The sequence below is a fragment of the Catharus ustulatus genome, chromosome 4 (genome assembly GCF_009819885.2).
Source record: "Catharus ustulatus isolate bCatUst1 chromosome 4, bCatUst1.pri.v2, whole genome shotgun sequence".
NCBI lineage: Eukaryota > Metazoa > Chordata > Aves > Passeriformes > Turdidae > Catharus > Catharus ustulatus.
In genome coordinates, this window is record NC_046224.1 from 71,334,150 (window position 1) to 71,353,620 (window position 19,471).

At 46.6% G+C, this 19,471-nt stretch overlaps 1 protein-coding gene across 1 annotated transcript in view; it reads right to left on the bottom strand.

The window, feature by feature from the left end:
• Positions 1 to 16,305: 16,305 nt before the first annotated feature.
• The window catches only part of LOC116994971 (sodium- and chloride-dependent betaine transporter-like), a 36,184-nt gene continuing 33,018 nt past the window's right edge, over positions 16,306 to 19,471 (bottom strand). Inside the window, exon 15 of the mRNA XM_033057045.1 lies at positions 16,306 to 19,096. Within this exon, the coding sequence (XP_032912936.1) occupies positions 18,950 to 19,096 (147 nt within the window). The 3' untranslated portion in view covers positions 16,306 to 18,949. The remainder of the gene's footprint in view (positions 19,097 to 19,471) is intronic.

Here is a 19,471-nt window from a genome sequence, read left to right on the forward strand (position 1 = left end):
TGTCTCTCTACAGTGATGAATGATTAGGGCAGAAGGGCTTGTGCATGTCCCACAGCCTAGCTGTGCCATGTCCTTCCCCAGACACACAGCCCTGACCAGCAAAAACACAGGCAGCAGTCACCCCAAGCCAAGTGTTTCACTCCTGTGTTGCTCATGTGGTCCTACTGGGACAAAATGTCAGCCCCTCCACTTATCCACAAGGGTCTCATCCAGCATGAGCACAAAGCTTTGTCCTGTGCTGACAGCCCAGAGAGAGCAGAGTCAGTTCAGCAGCTCTCTGTCATGTCAGATTATTTGTTCTCAAAAGCACACGGTGCTTTGGGCACAGCAAAACACCTGAAGAACTCAAAATGATAATCAATAAGAGCAGAGCCACAAGATGGATCAGGGACTTGAAAACAAGGTCAAAGAGTTTCAACACGACATACAGCAGGTTTCTCATTCCACTTCTTCCAAATGCACCATATTCTGAAGCCAGAACTTTCCAAGCAATCAGTGAAAGCTAATGCCATAAATTCCTGACAGTAAAGGAGTGTTCCACCAAGTTGTGTAGAAGGTCTGATGCTCAAGTCAAATAAAAACCATTCCCTGGTCCCCAATGGATGCAGAGCCAGGCTGAAATGCATTCTGGCAAACAGACCTTCTTTTTTTTTGAGGGATTCAGCTTCAAATAAGAAAATAGCACTGAGAAAGTATTGCTGCCACTTCAAACTCTGCCTACACTGTTGTTAACAACAGTGACTTTTTACTTTCCCCTGCTTCAGCATCCAATATTAACAATCTCCTCAAATTCAACAGAAACCAAAAATTTCAAGAGCACAAAATTGCCAGAAATGAAACAGCAAAATGATCTATGGAAGCATATGTAAGAAGTACTTTCACACACCTCCCCACCTCTTATTTGTCAGTGATTTAACAGCCACACAAATTACTTCTGACCCATGCAGGTAGAGCCACAATGAGTTTAATTACACAGTGCAGGCTGTTGTTCAGTCAATTAGACTTTTCCTTCCATCCACACCATTTTAATGACAGCCAAGTAGCCCCAAGGCTTGTGTGTCTTGTTTAGAGCTGTGACCAGCCCATCAGGGCACAGCAAGCTCTTGGTCGATTTTCTGCTCACTGCAGCAGCAGCATATGCTGGAGCTTCCTGCATCCATGAAAACTGGAAGGTCTGGGGAAAAACTCCCTGAGGATTCTGGCAGAGTGCTGGTCCCACATGGAGCCCACTCAGGACTGGAACATCATTGTCCTGTCCAGCTGGGTCAGGCAGACAGGGCTCATGCTTCACAGCCCTTTCTGCATGCTGCCCAAGAGGTGCCACTGCAGTCACCCAACATTTCATCTCCCTTCCCCTGAAGACAGGTGATTGCTTGGTTGGAGAAGTCAGCACTCACAGAGGATGTGAGAAAAAAATAAATTACCACTCATAGATGATGGAGCTGCTGGGTGACCTGCAGCTCCAACCCAATTTCCATCCTCTTGCATAAGATTTGGCTTGCTGATACCTAGGTCTGACCTGCAGCTGCTGTCCAATGTTCGTCTTCCACCAGCAGCTCACATCACTCTTCATAAAGTGGCAGGTAAGGCTGGCACCACACCACAACTTATCCAGATGAGAAGAAGGGGCAATCAGGGTATGAGCCACATTTCATAAACCATCAGATAAATGGGACTTTTGCATGAGACCAGGACACATCTGTCAGCCCCCAGCCATGATCCCAGGAGGGCTATGGCAGTACCTCACAGCCCTGAAAATGTTTTTGGAGCTACTGGGACTGGCTGCACCTGCCATGCGATCGCTTTGCCAAGAGGAACCTTCGTTTTGTGTTATATGTGCAGGAGGAATGGGGCCAACTAGTGCAATAACCTCCCTGTCTCCAGATGCCCACTTGAATTTCCTCTGGCTCCTCACTCCATAGGGGAAAGTGGGGTCAGGTCCTGCTCCTGGACACAGGCTATGCTTCACTCACCACTTCTGCCATCACCTCAGTGTCTGTGGCCACCTTACATTGTCCCTAGGGAAAGCAGGGCTTCGTGTCTTTTTTAGAAGATGCAAGTGATGCAGCCTCTGAATCATTATAATGTTCTCACTTAAAACTCATCCTGATCCCTGAGAAGCTTCCCCAGGAAGCAGAGAGACGGCAGGACTCTTTTTTGGCCCTAACACACTGTCCTGACCTAGTCTGAGCCACCACAGCAGCATGAGGATCAAGGCCAGGCCATCCTCCTCATGGCAGTGTCTGTGCAGACTGCACGTTTCCAGATTGGGAAAGACAGATATATTGCTTAAAGGCATTCCTGTCTCCATCCTCCTCAGTGAAAATACCACATTAAAAAGATTAAAGGCCTATTTCTGCTTATTTTACATGTGTTGATTAAATTTAAAAGCGTTTTCCTTTTCTTATATAGTGCAACCTGTCACGCTGGCATTCCAGTTTCATGATGTTGGTAGCTTTTGCTGTGTTATTTTTTTGCCCTGCCTGAAGCAATGTGGACATTTTTAGCTCAGCTTTATTCTGCAAAGACCCATCTGTCTGATCCCAGCCCCAGTTACTTTTTGAGTTCACTGGAGAGTTTCACCTGTACTTGAAAAAAGAGCACAGATCTCAAAGTTCCTCAAGTAGGGAATGGAGGGAGAGCTGCAGGTTAGTGCTCCTCCAGAAGAAGGGTGGTGGGGTGACCTGCTCTGTTCCTTGGTAAGGCATAGTCCCACTCCAGGGAGGCTAATGGAAAAATCCTTCCCAGTGCCTTCACTGAGAACATCAGTGGGGCAGAAGTGCCTAGAATGGACACAGAGGGCATTTTCAGATGGAATTTCTCACTTGCTTTATACCTCCTGTGCCTGTTTGTGACAGCGCAGCGTGTCCAGCCACTGCCACCAGGATGTGGACAGGCATCCTCACTGGCCCCTTCTCTCTTTTCTCCAGAGAGGCTGCACTGTCACAGCTCAGTCAATGCAGCCTGAGTTACTGCTCACTTGCTGCTACCTCACCCAAACTCTGCCTCTGAACTGAGATATTAGCTTAAATCCTAATCTGAAGCAACATCCTGGGTGAGATTTTGGTGTTTCCAAGGGTAAACTGCCCTGTCTTACAAGGACTCACCAGTGCTGTGCAAAAGCCATGACTGTGCAGTGCATGAGGGGGAAGAAATCATAACTCCATACACATAAATCTGGATTTGATGTGGCTCCAGAGGTGTTGCAAGTGATGTCAGTGGTTATTTGCTATATTTGTCTTGGTATGCTTTGGGGGGAAGGGGGGGTTAAATGGGGGTTTTTTTGTTGTTTTTTGTTTTGTTTTGGGGTTTTCTGTTTGTTTTTTCATTGTTTGGTGGGGTTTTTTTTAGTTTTTGCTCCTTTTTTAAATGAAGTCATTGAACTGAGCAGATTCAGCAAAATTGGTGCTGCAAAAAAAAAAAGTGATGACATGCACTTGAGAAAGTCACCCTGGACTTTGTTGCCACAATTAAATAATGATAAAAGTGAATAAGGAAAAATACAGTGCAGGAAAGAGCAGAAACAAGCATGGGAATGATCCAGGGTCTGCTCTGAGTTGTCCAGCATTGCCAGGGATTGATCTCTTCTCACCTTGCATGGCAGAGGAACAAAGGACTGGCTGTCCCTGGGTCTAGGAAGCTCAGATTGGGAAATGACCCATCCACAGGGCACAGACAAGTTCAGCCTGCTCCACACTGATCAGCACCTGCTGCCCTTGGAGTAAGATGAGCAGGTAAAAACTCTGCACTGCCTCAACAAATTTCTGTTACTGCATTCAGATGAAAGCACAAAGAGGAAGGTAGGTGAAGAATGAGAAAATCACAGACCTTCCCCCTGCTCCTTCTGGGCAGGATCACAGCAGCTACCAAGTACCTCATTCAGAATATGGCACCTGTGAATGTGCCTGTCACCACTCTGGCATGAGAATCCAGCTCCAAAAAGACTAGAGCCTCACCATGCAGAGCACAACGTTGTTTTCCTGATGCAGCGTGGCCAAGATGAAGAGAAAATCTGTGTTCATTCTCAGATGCCAAACTCTTGGCTCTTCTTCTCCTGAAAGCAGAGAGATAATTGTGCTCCAGAGCTCTGAGGCTGCCACAAAGCTCCTTTTGTTCATATGCTATTTTGGGGGGTAGAAACTAGGGAACAGCAGAGCCAGCTGTCTCTGCAGGAACTTTGCAAGAGCATTGGTAGCCTCCAGCCCCTTGGCTGAAGTTTTCTTTGAAACAGCCTGGAAAACGTTACCTAGAGCACCATCCCCTGATGTCCAGGATCAACCTGCAACTAGCTGGGCATTATCTCTTCCAGTTTAACATTCAGATCTTCTCCTATCCTCATGTCTTGTGCTAAGCTCCATAGAGCAGTGGAGAAGGAGCAGCTCTTCTCCCCAGGACTTGTGATCAGGAGATAAGGCAGAGGAAGGAAAGGTTGTTGTCCCTGTTGCCTTGGCTGAAGACTTGAGTCACATCCCACACAACCAGTCCATACTAGGGTGCAGACTTTGGCCCTCTGGTACCAGGAACAGCCTTTACCACATGAGCATCTCCACAGCGGCCAGATACAACACTCTATCCCCAGCAAACAGGACTCAGTGTCATGGGGGTGTTCACCCACAGTATAAGGACATCAGTTGCTTGTTCCTTGTTAAGTTTCTTCATAAGACAATGCATTTCCAGCTGTGTGTCTTCAACCTGATTTTTGTTCTCCACACAACAACAATCCCAAACTGTTGCAGAGCTTCTCTTGGATGGAAAAGAGCCAAAATTAAATGCGCTGCAGGTCTCTACCAGGTGCTGGCAGAATCACAGCAAGGTCAGCAGGAAACTGAGGAGCCTTTGGAATCCAGACTGCAGCTCCAAGAAGCACTCATGGGAAATAGGGAGCAGGGAGAGGGTAGGAGGGGAGAGAGGAAGGGGATGGGTGAGTTTGTCCAGGTCTCCAGTGCTGTGGAGACAGAGGAGAGATGGGGAGGGCTTCACTGATGGAGTGAGTTACCTCCTCCCGAGTCAGAGCCTCTTGCAGATAGATAGGAAGGAAGGGCACAGACAGAGACCCCAGAAACATCCCAGCAGCTGCACAGGCAAGGAAGCTGAGCAACTCTGCCACAGACCATCAGAGCTTGCAGGACCTTTGTGAAGGGGCACCAAGAACCTAGAACACTGTGTGTCATGTTGATCTTTGGGGTTGAAACATGAGGGATATCCCAGCCCCAGGGAAGGGCAGCTGAGCCCATGCCTCTTATGTGTGTATCACCTGACCCATTTCCTGAGTTGTACCCACTGGAGACCCTCCCCAGAGAAGCTTGCCCCAGGTTTTCACATAACTGCAGATACAGTATCTTTACTGAGCAATCATTTGCACTCACTACATTTTTCCCCAGCCCATAGGCAGAAAAACCTTTCCAGTATTTAAGACCCCAGTACCATTTTCAGATCATGCTCTGAAACAGTCATCTGCCCTCTTGCTCTGACTGGTAGTGCCAGCTTCCTAGATGGAAGCACCAGGCTTGGGAGCAGCACCTGCAGGTCCTTCCCAGCCACCCCCACTTCAGCATGGGGAAGAGATGGTTCACTCCTGCCCCACTTCTCTATTGCAGCAGAATCAGCCTCTTCAGCCCAGGATTTTGCTCAGTGAGCAGGTTTGGAGGTTGGTTACTGTACCTGCCTGTTAACACCAAGGGGATTCCAGTTAGCTCTGCATGGGAGTGACAAACAGGAAAGTTACTGCCTTCCCAGCAACTGATTGTGTTTCTTGACCAAGAGGACATTGCAATGGCAATGACAACTGACAGGAGAAATTTAGGCATTGCAGTAGTGCAGCTATGGCAAAACCTGTTCCGCTTCACACTCCTCCAACTGAGCACCAGGCAGGGCTGTCCTCGTTTGCTCAGCCCTCCATCACTTTTTGCAAGACAGGAACAATCCTGCATCCTGCACCACTCTTCCCCAGGGACAGGGCTCTTTCCCACCCCTGCTTTGCTATTCCCTTCTCTGCCCCCAGCGCTCACACCCCAAGACCAGACACTGCTGTCCCAGTGGACTCACCTGCCTCACGGTGCCAGCCGGTGGCGGGTCCCTGGGGCACGCAGAGCTGCTCACAGAGACACCAGCCCAGGGATGCACATACAGACCTGCTCCCACACACAGAAGGGATCTGTGAGTCTCTCCTGCCACAGGACCCTTCTCCCCCTGCCTCACCCCACACTGCTTCACAGTGCACTATTGACAAGTCCTTAATGAGCTTTGCGCTCATGTCCAGTCAAATCAACACCCTGCATGTCGCGGGTGTGGGGTGGGGGGGTCCCACAGTCACTGGAAAATCCCAGGCACTGGGAGAGAAGAGGCTCCAAGGGCAGGAGGGAGGACAAAGCAAAAGGGCCTGATGCCAAAGAAGGGGGGAGCCATCAGGCAAGTGGTTGGTTGAACCCATATTGCTGCAGAAATTCCTGCAAGAATTTGTTCATTCCTGCAAGGATCGAGTGCATTACTGGCTATGGGTCAGGCTTTTGGGATGGAGGGGCAGCTGCAGGAAAATGGATACTTCTCGTTTGAAGTGGCAGGTACCATCACCCAAGGAAAGGAGCCACGTGTGAATAACCAGTTACTTAGTGTGTGAATCTTGTCATTGGCTCTGAAACAGCTTGTGTGGAACCTTTCCTTTCCTATTTCCTTTTTCCTTTCCTTTTTCCTTTCCTTTCCTTTCCTTTCCTTTCCTTTCCTTTCCTTTCCTTTCCTTTCCTTTCCTTTCCTTTCCTTTCCTTTCCTTTCCTTTCCTTTCCTTTCCTTTCCTTTCCTTTCCTTTCCTTTCCTTTCCTTTCCTTTCCTTTCCTTTCCTTTCCTTTCCTTTCCTTTCCTTTCATAATTTCCATAATTTCCATCCACTTGGGAGTAGAGAGAAGTTGCTCTCAAAAGCAGCATGGGGGAACTGCTGATGCTGTGATCATTGCCTTGTTAGAGGCAGGATGGACAGAGAGGCAGAGCCCAAGTGAGCTAAAACATAATTCTCCTAAGAGATGACACCTTAGCACTTCAACAGCTCCTCTTTTTGTGTTAAAACAGAAGTGGGGATGCTTAAAGTACTGGCAAAAGTAGGTGTAGAGGCTTTCAGTGCTGAGGAGACAAAGCAGGTACCTGACTCCCTGACTGCCCCTGCTTACTGGGGCTGGGAACCTGCTAAATGGGCTGGCTTCACCCCATTTATGACATTGCACCAGCTCCATGGAGGCTCAGGTGGGCTGAGAGCACCAAGGTAATATCACGGTTTTTTATTCCTTGGTATCAAAACTCTCCTTCTTTAAAGTCCCCCCTGCCCCCTTAGAGCAGGCAATAACCCATCACAGCTAAACCTGACACAGCTCATGGGCCAAAGCCCTTGTCTCATAGGGATGGGAGGGAAAATCTGCTCCTTATAGCTTTGTTGAGGTTGCTGCTTGTGGTGCCATCTACATCTGTGCTATTATCCTGCCAATGGCTATGGCTGTGTTTAAAGATCACATTTCAGACTAAGTGGTCACTAGAGGAGCATGGAGGAGGCAGTAAGACCCCCGCTAGGTGGTTTTGGCCCTTAAAGAAAAAAGACAGTAGTGCCAGGAAGGCTGGCAAGAGAGAAATTGGAGAAAGAAAATTATTTTTACTGGGCTTTGAGAGCTGAGTGGCTCTCCAGCACACATGCTGGAGGCATCCTGACAAAAAGGCATCCTCTCTGAGCTGAAGCAAAGGCAGTGAGTGGCAATCCCTTCTGGAAGAAAGCTATGGGTCTGACAGAGCACCCTCCTCCCTCTCCTCTTCAGGGACTCTGTGTGCCCCACACCACTCTGTGAGTTTGAGTACTTCTTATTTAGCAGCTAATAAAGTTAAAAGAGAAGTAAACTATGTCTGACTCAGGAATCTCTCCTTTAGGTTCTTAGCTGGGATAAAAAATCAGCTAGGGAACATGTGCTGCCTTGGCTCCCTAGGAAACCCATTCTGTATCTCTGCAGTTGAGCACAGCTTGCACTGGCCAGACCTGCAAGCACAGGGAGCACGTAGTGCAGAGCAGGGAAATAATTATCGCCCACCATGACATGGAACACTGCTGGAATTGCTGCCAGCTGAGTCCCACAGGGGCAAGATCAAATCCCTTCCTGGTGAACTAAGGCTCACATTGCCTTGGAGAGATTTTTTCTACGGTGGTGAGGTTGGAACTGGACCTTTCAGGTCCTTTCCAGCCCAAACCGTTCTATGTTTCTATAACACAGCTGTTGGTGAAAGCAGAGCTGGCAGAGGCATGCTTCCCTATCTCCTGGAAAGTGTGCAGGCACAGCCCTGGATGTGCTGGACCATGCAGGAAGCTCAGCTCCCCCTCGTCTGCCCAGTTTGCTTTGCAGCTGCCACGGAGCCCAAGCTGCGTGAGGGCTTTTTGAACGTAGTGCCGTGTTACTGGGTTAGATTTGCTTTGGCCAGACCAACCAAATTAAAGCAGGTACCTGCAGGTAGTTTCAGAGGGGAGCCAGCAGCCAAGCCCCTGGCCTCCTTTTGTCAGAAAGAGCGGAACTTCAGCTATCAAGATATCGTAGCTCACCCTTTTCTGAGTCTGGCATTAGTCCATCCATCACTGTTCTCTCTCGGTCTTCAATCTCTGCTCAAGACCAACTGCTGATGTGACACCTCCTAAAACAAAAAGACAGAGGGAGACAGTAGCAATTTGCTTGCAGGGCTGGTGGAGATCTCAGGCCTGAGGGGACCAGCCTATTATATGTGTTTTCATAGCTCTCCACAGAGTCCTGGCTGAGGAACACCTGAGAACTGCAGTGGGTCCACTGGAAACATACGTTCCACAGACAGACAGCTTTCATGGAAAGCACAGCAAACCATTTTCCCACCTCATGTACTTCTGGTCTGGAAAGAAAACTGGTCAGAAAGTGATAATTTCTACTGAAGGGATAGAAACTGAATCTGAAAGCCACAAATGTTTTCTGTACCACATTTGTCATGTGAGTTAGAGGCAGAAGCAGGCTGTGAGTATCAAAGGTGCTGGAGAGAAAGAATGTCTCTTAACATCAGTCTGAGCAATCCCTGTTTTTCCAGAAAAAAAGAGAAGTGAGACCAAGAGAAGAAGAGAGTACATGGATATTTCATATTTGGCAAGAACTAGGCACAAACTAGTAAGCCCAAATGAATTTGGGGACATGCCTTAGAAGAGAAGCAGAATTCATTTGAAAAGATGGAATTTGGAGCTGCTCTCTTGGTTGTTTTCCATAAATGTTCATGAGACTAAATTTTGATTCACCAGTGTGTTCTCAGAAAATGAGAGCTTGGCAGATACTCAGACAATACTTGCTGGCTTCAGTATTTGCGTTCAAAGCATTTGGGCTGCCACCTCCAAAGCTTTTGGTGGCTTGGGAAATATCCAGCAAAAAAGCCCAACCCCACCATATAATCAGTGTGAGTAAACACAAGTGCGAAGAGTGTTTTCTAAATAACAGCTGTTGGATGTGATGACAGTGGTGAAAGCAGCCAAATAATCAGGCTAGACATCTCTTGGTTTAAAATTCATTTGCAGAAATCATTAACACAATCATTGCAAAATAAGCAGAAGTATAATCACTCAGGGATAATTTGCAGAGGAATAGGGCTGCACTCACTGAAAAGAGCTGTTACAAGATATGAGGCTGCCTGACTCTGACTCAGCCCAACAAGTCCACCCTTCCAAAGGGAAGCAAAGCTGGCCAGCAGAGCAGAACTGGCAGGCATTGCTTTCATTGCTTTTTTGAGCCCAGTCTAAGGCATGGCCGCCTCCTCCTCTGCAACCTCAGCAATCCTTGCCAACCTGCAGTGGGGGCCAAGCTGGCTGGGCTCCTTCCTCCCTGAGCAGGCTCAGAGCTCAGGTCTGGTGTGGCTCCTGGCACCCAAGCCCTCCGATCAGGGAAAAGGTGTGAGGGTAGGTGAGGCAGGACAATTCCAGTGCTCAATCCTCCCAGCTTCCACTCTAGGTGACTCCTAACCCAGATGGCCTGTTGAAGATCCCCCCTTGTGATGTCCAGAGTTTCTTTGTCACCAGTGGCTGAACTGTTAATACTCAGTGACATAATCACCTGCCAGCCTCACTGACCTCTTCTCCCCAGGAAAACTGCCAGAATCTCTGCTGCTCCTCATCTTGCGCGTTTCCAGTCAAGCTGGGATGAGCTAGTCCTATATGGCACAGGGAAAGATCATGCCCCACACATTTATAGCTCTCCACAGGCTGCCAGCCATGTTTCCAGGGGACATAGCTTCTTGGAAATATTATTCCTCTGGAAACCTGCTTTTCACAGAGAGTACTTTTATTTACAATTACCTTTAGCCACTGGTATTAAATCTGCATTTGTGCCGCTTGTCCCTGCAGCTGCGAGGAGCCCTTTGAAACAAGTCATCTACAGGTGAAATTGTTCCTAAATCTAGGCATTTTTAAATCTCTCCTGCTGTCAACACCACAAACAAAACAGAACATGGTGAAGGAGTGAAAATGTAAAAGAAACATGGCAATAACAAGACTGAAAATAAATATAAGAAAAGAAGAAGAATTTCTACCACTGGAGGAGATTAAAAGTGACATGCCAATGAAAAATAGATTGGGTTGGTGCACTTCTGTTCAGTGCATGCCTATTCATCTTCTTTCCCCTGGAATACTCTGGAGACAGGGAGAATTAGTGAGATAATGTCACTGGATATTCTGTAGTAAGATTTTGTCAGGTGTGAAACAGCCAAGTTCTCTTAAGCTCCATAGGTTTTGTCTTTTTTCTCCTGTGCACCTTAACCATAACTCATGTGGTTGAGAAACACCTGGGAGAAAATCTTCCTCTGATAAAGATTTATCAGCACTGAGCTTTTGGCCAACAAGTAAGACCTGAAGGACCAAGAGTCCCCCAGCACAAAATGAAGAAGATCAATCTGACAAGTCCTGAGATGGCTTATGGGAAAAGAGGGATATTAGGTAGAAGAGAAAGAAAAGGCCACTAAAATAAAATCCATGCATTTAAAGATGTCTCTGTGTCATTTTGTATATTCTTTCTTTCAATGAAGAGCCTTCACCTCCAGTTTGTGTGGGTGAAGTATGTCTAGGTGTGTGACCATTTTTTCCATTTGATTGAAATAAATAAGGATGTATACACAGATGTTTCTGAGAGAAGTACACTGCCACACACATTATCATGTCTGTGGCTCTTGTCACAGCTAAAGCACAGTGAAAGCTCAGCCCTCTGTGCTGTCACATCTCCCTCCCCAGGCACAGCAGAGCTGGTGTTGGTGTTTGAGGATGGCCTGTTCCTGTGAGTAGCCCAGCCCACTCTTCTGGTGGGGCTGACACCTGCAGCATCTCACTGCAACACATTCAGTTTCCTGGTGGGCAAAACCAGACCTGAGTTAGCTTCCAAAGCATGAGGTTTAATTACCAGTACCTGCCTCCCAGCAGCAGCAGCAGCCAGCAAGGTCTCAAGCTGATTGCTGGTTAGTCTCTAAGCACTGGTGAGAGTAAGGCACCTGATTTCAGCTTTCTCCAGACATGCTTCCAGGGCTGAGTCCCCAGAGTGCAAGGATGCCTGAGATTCAGGTGACACAGAGGTTCCCAGGTGGCCCCAGAGGCCACATACTACCGTTGTCCCTAGAGCTATTTGGGGGCAGATTTTAAGAGCGGCAGAGTCTCCCTTCACCCCCTTCTTCCCAGCTATCTTCCCTGCCACAGGGATGTTGGAGTGACACTAGGTGTGCTATGTCCCTGTGATATGCTCAGCACAGCAACAAGGAGCACAAGACCCTGGCTATCATAAAGTGAGAGCTATCACATAGGATTTCTGCAGGGAAGACTGCAGGACTTGAGTAACAGCAGTACCTACCCACTGGGGTGTGCCCTCAGGTCTTTTCTACCCAGCCAGTGTTGTCCATCTAAATCAAAACAAATTAAACCAGAGTAGCCCACTTTGAATCATGATTACTCCAGTTTAAAGACTATTTGGGTAATAAGTGGACACAGTTACATTGACAAAAGTGTACCTGTGCCTGCAGGTTGTTTTGATAAATGTAGTTTAAAAAAACTGATCATGTTTCTGTCAGTGAAACTGCAAGGGACTCACAAGGGACTGAGAAGATTTAGCTCTGTTACTTCTAATCCATCAAAAACGGTGTGAGCAGTAACATCATGTTCAACTTAGCTCAAACTTGATCCTGATGGACTTAATATAAATTAAAATTAGTGTGTATGGAACATAAATAGAAGTGTCCTCACATACTTTGGAAGATTTAACTGAAAACACATACTCTGTAAAACCAACCTGACTTTAAAGTAAATGTGTCCCTAGATCTAGTCACATCATTTGTGCAGCTCTTGTGATTTTTTTCTCTCTTTATTAAGAGGCTTATGCTAATAAAAGTTCTGAGGTAGATGCTTTAAATCAGCATAAGCACAGTTATACTGACTGATCTTATGCCACAATCCCAATAGAATCTGCAATGTTTTCCTACAGGGAGAAGCCTTATTGCATGGCTGTGTTTGACCTCAAAAGCACAGGAGTGTGGGAAAAATGTGATAGATGCAGAGGAAAAAGAGGACAGATTTGGGTATGAGATGCAAATGAGGATTACTGACAGAGGCTGTATAACCACTGACCACCACAGGTGCTCCATCATGATAAGTACACAGGCCTTGGGGATAAAGAAGAGCAAAGGGCTGGCTCCTCTGTGAAGTGCTACACAGGGACAGCGTCATTTATTACTGCATAGGAAGGGACAGAGCCTCCTCTGTGAGGGGAAATAGCTCCAGCCTGCAGCCTTGCTGCTGCTGATGCACACAACCAGAACCAGCCCCTGTCTACAGCAATCGAGTTTCACACACCCCCAGCCTCCAGGGAAATTGCATTTATTGATAGGATTGGACGGTGGGAAATTGCTTTGCCATCGCTCAATGTGTCCTACGTCATCTTGCCCAAGGGACTCTGCCCAGAACAACCAGAAGGTGCTGCTGACACCTCTGCTCACGGTCACTAAAACACCCTTCCCTTCCTTCCAGAGAGGAAAAATTTTTGGAAAGTTTTATCAAGATTACTAATTAGTTCTACTCATAGTATAAGTCCAGAGCCTCACAAACTAAAAATGTTGACAGCAACACATTTACCCACAACCTCTGTCACAATGTCCCACTAGCAATGCCATTAAGGCAAAACCTACCAAAGCACAATTTTCCCCCAGATGCCCTAAAACACACACACACATAGACACTGATCTGAGATGCTCTGAATCTCCAGCTTTCCAAATGGGATCAGCCCCTTTTCCTCCTCCACACAAAGCCTCACAGGGGCCCCAAGCCCAAACAGAAAATGTTTTGCTGCTGCCTCCCTTGACCATAGAAACAGAACTTTTGAAATCTGATTCTTTCATAAAAGAAAAAGAATTAATTCCTGTTATTTTCTCAGCTTAAACACTGTAAAATGAGTATGTTCTGAAAGTGTTCAAATATCTTCCACCCAGAGGTTCTGAAAAAACTAACTGTGCCTGACTACACTGCTTGCCTATGTGGAGAGACTCCCATATTTGGAGTCCTGGACAAGGAGGTTTATGGGATGGGACAACTGGAGGCTGCTCCTGAGCCTCTGTTTTACTTGGCTGGTAATTTATGCTTTAGCTAAGATGTAAAACAGGTGTAAAGCTGAGCCCTGCAAAAGCATTTTTGGGGTGGGAGAGACCAGTGTTGGTGATAAGAGATAGAAACATGTGAGACAGGATGGCATGGAGCATGAAGAGAGAACCCCATCAGCATCTCTCTGTTCCTTCACTGATGGATGTATCACACCAGTGCCAAGGGGAGTCACAGCCACCTAGCCTGTCTGGGGAATAAATACCTCATCCAAAAGCACTGCACAAAAAACTAACACTGCCTGGGCATGATTTCCACAAAGTTCTGAGCCCCAGCACCAGGCCAGTTCCCATTGCCAGGCTGCCTCCCACCATCCCAGTTAATCCAGGGTTACTGATCTGCGTTGCTGTGCCCTGCCACTGATGAGATTTCTCATCAGCAGCTCCTGGAATCACACACATGTTGCTTGGAGCATTCCAGCATAGAGACCTCTGCTTCTGGAGAGCTTGATCAAGAAACCCTCCTTTCAGCTTTTAGGTTATCCTCAGTTCAAAGCTGGAACATGGGGAGGAAGCTCATGTTGTAGTAATGGCTCTTCTCCAGGATATGTGAAAACGACAGGTTGCTTTTATTTTTGAGGGAGGGTTTATTTCTCCATGAGAAAAAGAAGCTTATTTTATGTCCTGTTGAAATATGAGGTCCAGAAAGGCACCAGATGGCCTGTAATCTCCATCTTCCTCCAGAGACCACTACTGACACCGTGGTACAACAAAAGCTGCACACTCGATAAAGCATGTTTTGGAAAAGTTTAGTGGCCTCTGGAAAATAATGATTAAGCATAAGCACGCCTCTGGTCCAAGCCAGCCATCCTAGTCCAGAGCTCCCATCCTGGCTGTAACCCAGGCTGGGCAGGAAACTATTCTACAGCCTGTAAGAAAACCAAAACAAAACAGGAGAAAAGAATCAAAAAGCCATTAGCCATTTAGCAGAATGGTCTTGGCATGTCACCAAAACCAAGACAGGATGGAATTGCCCACAACAGGCTTTGCACAGACATTGAAAACATTTCTCCCTGGGAATCCCTTTCCTTTCCAAATAGCTTTCCAAGCTCAAGCTTGACAAACCAGAACAGACAGCTCTGAAAATAAATGTCCTCCTTTGCAGTTGTGGGTCAGTGATTCAAACCAGAGCCAGGATCGTGTTCCACAAGCAGTTGAGAGAGCAGGGCTTATTGTGGGTTTAAAAAACAACACAAAGTAAAACAATCTCTGCACTGTCCATCCATGCACATTTCTTCTCTTCCCCTGGCAGGTTCAGGAGTAAAGTATTTCCCTTTAATACCTCAAGCTTATTCCTGCAACCTTGCACAGGGAACTGGATAGCAGCACATGCACATCTCCTCAGCCTTCCGAATCTTAAATTTTAATCTTTAGTTTTTGAAATAAGTTATTATTCTAGTTTCTCCTTTGATGAACATTACTCCCCTCTTACCCCATTCAAACACGATTTAGCTAATTTGTAAGAGGTTACCACATGTAAGCACATGCAACCTGGTAAAGCAAAGGACTGCAAGACCCGATGTGCTCTATCTGCCCTCATGGCTGCTGGCTGTCTCTTTTTCATTTGCTGTGCAATTAAGCCACTTGGCTCATGTCTCTTATTTCTACCTGTGCAAGGCCCACCTCTCCTCAAGATGGGGAAGTGCCTGAGCAAACCCCTCTTGCCACACACCAGGGAAGCAAAATCTCAGGGAAGTCCCCAGGTTCTAGCACAAACCACACAGCCACTGCAGAATACCCATAACTCACACAACATAAACACAGCCTAAGATCTCAGAAACCCCTGCCCTTCTAAGAGATTTCATTTCCTCCAGTTCAGTCCCTAACACCCTTTTTCATCTTCCAAACCTTGACAAACTGCAATACTTGCACAGGGGATGTCAAGAGCTTTGTTCAGGATGGAGCTGTGGTTCCAGCCCTTGGTAGTCAACCCCTGCACTAGGGCTATGGTGGGCATGGCTTCTCTCCTGCACAAAAGCTAAGATGAGGGTGGGAGGGAGACCATGGCTGCACTTCACCTCCAGCTCACTGGAAGCTCCAGCAGGTCACTGTCCTTTGCCTGAGTGCTACCAGGATCACCTGGGACAGAAAAACTTTTGAGACCCAAGAATTCCCACTGCAACTGTCCTTCCCCAAAAAGCCATGGTGAGGGTTGGAGTCATAAAAGTTGAAGATAACCTGGTGATATTTGATTGGTTTACATTTTTTTCAAATTTTGTCTAGTACAAGTTTTCAATTACCATTTCCTCTTCTTGCCATTTGTCACTGTCAAAGGGAGAAGGGAGCAAAGGCTGAAGTGGGGGAGAATAAGAATAAGAGGATGAAGAAAGAATATACAAGACCTTTTGGCTTGATTTCTTCTTTAACACTCTGTTCCTGTCTTTTCCTTCTGGAGAGAGGGGTGAAAATGGCTTTTTGATGAAGGAAAAAAAACCCAAAAAAAACAAACAACCAAAAAACAAAACTAGAACAACAAACTGGAAACCCAGAAGTGGTAGTTAGGTGTTTACAGGTGTATGTCCTTTTTTCTGTATACAGTGTTTTAATTCCAGCTGCAAGGAGCAGCACAGTATGAAAACCTCATACCTTCTCTTGGACTTCAGTTTCATGTCTTGGCACGTTATCAACAATTACAGGGAAAAAAAATTAAATCTCTCCCTCCTCTCCATACCAACCCTCCAGTAATGTAATCCTGGTGATGTGCAGGACAGGAGCATTTTTCCATCAGACTCAGGTCTCCAGAGGTGCCCAGTTCCAGGGGTTGATGGAGACCTGTCAGATCTATCACATGCATGCAGCAATGCCTGAGACATTTGTATAAATTTAACAAACCACAACTCAGTCTCTAATTGTTCTGGGGGTTGCACAGCAAAATACAGCTACTGATGGCATTCCCCCCCTCTCCCTCCAGCTGGGTATATGTGGGTGTTTTAGTCTTTAAAGGAAAGGGAATTAAATTACACTGGGCCACTGAGCTTGGACTTCAAATTCCTGAAACTTTGTCAATTCCATCTGGATTAATTTTCTGATACTGAAAATTTTATGATTGCTTTCAATGGGCACAGCACTACCTCCTCTAGCTTTACAAAAATAAGTCGCATCCTGGCAGAGGTGGGATGTTATTGTCAGATTAAGCATAAGCAGAAGGAACAAGTTCATGCAGTCAATAACACAGCACCATGTTTGTGCTCCAAACTGAAGAGGTATTTGTTTCTATCTAGGATTTTTGCAGTGTTACTCAACTGCCTCAGAAAAAGAAGTGAACACATCTCCATGACTTCTCTAACAGCACGACACTACCTCCCATCTTAAAGGTGTGGTAGCAGGAGCAAAGGGGCTAAATGTCCTACCAAGGATTGTACAAGAATCAAAACTTCCCCCACCAAATTATGAGCAACATTGGTGGGAGAGAGAAGAAAAATCACCAAACTGCTTCCCATGAGGCCTGACTGCAAGCCTCTGGGTGCTAAGCTCTTCCCACAGCTATTTGCAGCATGACATTCAGTTCTTCAAAAAATAAAAACACAATAAATGGTGTCTTATGTGGTGCTGCAATCCTTTGCAGGGAATGTGAATGAAGTTTGCCAGCTTTCTCCATCTTCCACAGTAAAACATCTCAAAAGATAACATCCCACAGAGGTACAAATTCTGATACTTGACTTTCAACGTTCATTTTACCAGCAGTTTTGTAGTTTTTAGTTTTTAAAGGAAAGGAAATTAAACAGGGAAAAGATTGTCCTATGCTAATTCCCCAGTTAAACTCAGAGCAAACTGCAGCAGATAAGGTTCCCATAGCAATTGGAATAGGTACCGAGCTGCACAGATGAGGCCCGATTTCCATGCTTACTTTCAGTGCTGGTCGTTTATCTCCACACAGCACAGGGAAAAGCAATTACTTGGAACAAGGGAGGGAGCCTGTGGCATCTGTGATTCATTTTGAAGGCCATTCTCTGGCGTGGTTGGATGCACCAATATTGCAGCACAGCCATGCACCAGCACATGTACCCTTGGCCACAGCACAGTGCCTGGCTGTGTCCTGCCACTGGCTTTTCTGATGGGTTCAGCTGCGAATTTTTGATAGGCATTGAAGCAGGATTTGGCAGGAGCTTTACAGCCCCAGCCTCCACAGGACAGAGACATCTGGCACTGCACCAAACCCACCATCAGAGCACATTTCCTCCCACCCATTGCCTCACATTTTTGACTACCCAGGCAACAACCAACCTCTAATTCAACACAATCTGCTTCCAATGAACCTACATTACCTATTAATTTTGCTTTATCTTGCCTGAGCTGATGATTATTGCGCCTGGTTATATCTTCCTTATCCCCTGAGCAATCATCCACAGCAAAGCCAAGGGAGTGCAATCGTTCTCCCACCCTCTTCCCAAAGCTACTCTGCAGAGCAGGATCAGGCCCATCAACTCCTTCTATAATTCCTCTACAAAATGCCCTAGCAGTGCAGTTAAATTTGTGGGCGTGCAGTCCTCAGGGTCTCATTTTCCCAGATGTGCTGCAGCTCTTTTTCTTACCAACTGCTCTGGGACTTTCCTTGCACTCCATGAATTTTCTGAAAGAATTGTAAAATATTCCTCAGTTTCACTCTCGGATGTGTTTTCACTGGGCCATGTAGTTTTGACCAAGAGCAAGTCCCCTGGATAGTCATTCCTCACCCCCTTTTCCAGACTGACACTGCCTTGAGATCAATCATCAACAACTAGGATTGCATCAAGCCCTGTATCATTCCTTTCCCTTCCAGTGACAGCTGAAGCTGTAACTATGGACACTGCAGCCTCCTTGTCATTGGCTGTGATATGTTCCTGGCTCTCTCTCCCCTTGTACAGAGGTGACCTAGTAATGCACTTTCCCTTGTTATCCTCCAGCTTCTTATGTACTTCTGAACCAACTTATTTCCTGTGATAACGCCCCATCATTTCATGCTTTTGCATTCCTAGCTTGGTTCCTTCACACTTTAATCTCTGCTCTGTCTCAGCACCCTTGCCATGTGGTTTCTTTGCCTCCTCCCAACATGAATGCACTTTTTTTTTCCTTTTTTTCTAACACGTTGCTTTACTCTTCCCAACCGGTGTCAGTACTGAAGGGCACTTGTGACAAAAGCATACTGCAGCCTCCACAGCTGCTGGCAGCAAGAGTTGTCCCCAGGGTGCAAAAGAAATGCTGTTTCCAATGGGTGCAACCAGCTGGCTGGAAGGAGAGGAATTGTCCCAGAAGTTTCCATCACAGACGTGAAGGAGAGAAGGGAAAAGAAACCACTTTGGGAAGGAGAGAGCAAATCATCCCAGGTGCCTTAGAAGTGGGTTTCTCTCTCTGTGATGCTGAGCACCTCCTGGACTGGAGGAGTCCATCCCTCGCGCCTCGGACTGGACGGCCTCACCATGTGCTGCTTCTTTGGCTGCGGCAGATCCTCCGCCGGGGAAATCAGCTGCATCAGTCGCTGCAGAGAGGAAGTCGCTGTTAATTAAGCTGATGAGCAAACTGACAACCAATAGTGATCCACAATCATTGCTGGGGGCAAAGGCATCTGGAGAGCCCACGTGCCAGCTCCCTCTTCCTCTTCTACCAAAGGGCGTGAAACAGAAGCAGAGCAGGTTCACTTCAGCTGCTCTCAGTGACAATTATTCTGCCTCTGAGCTCAAATCTGGGCTGTGCACTGATAATCTGATGTACAGCACTTCTCACAGACCTGCTGCTGTGAGGGAGGTTGCCAGCAAATAGCACCACACACATTTTCTGTGGCAATGGAAAAAAACAACATAAAACCATTTCTCCTCCTATACAAAGTAGCTTTCCATCGATTTTGGTAGGAGCT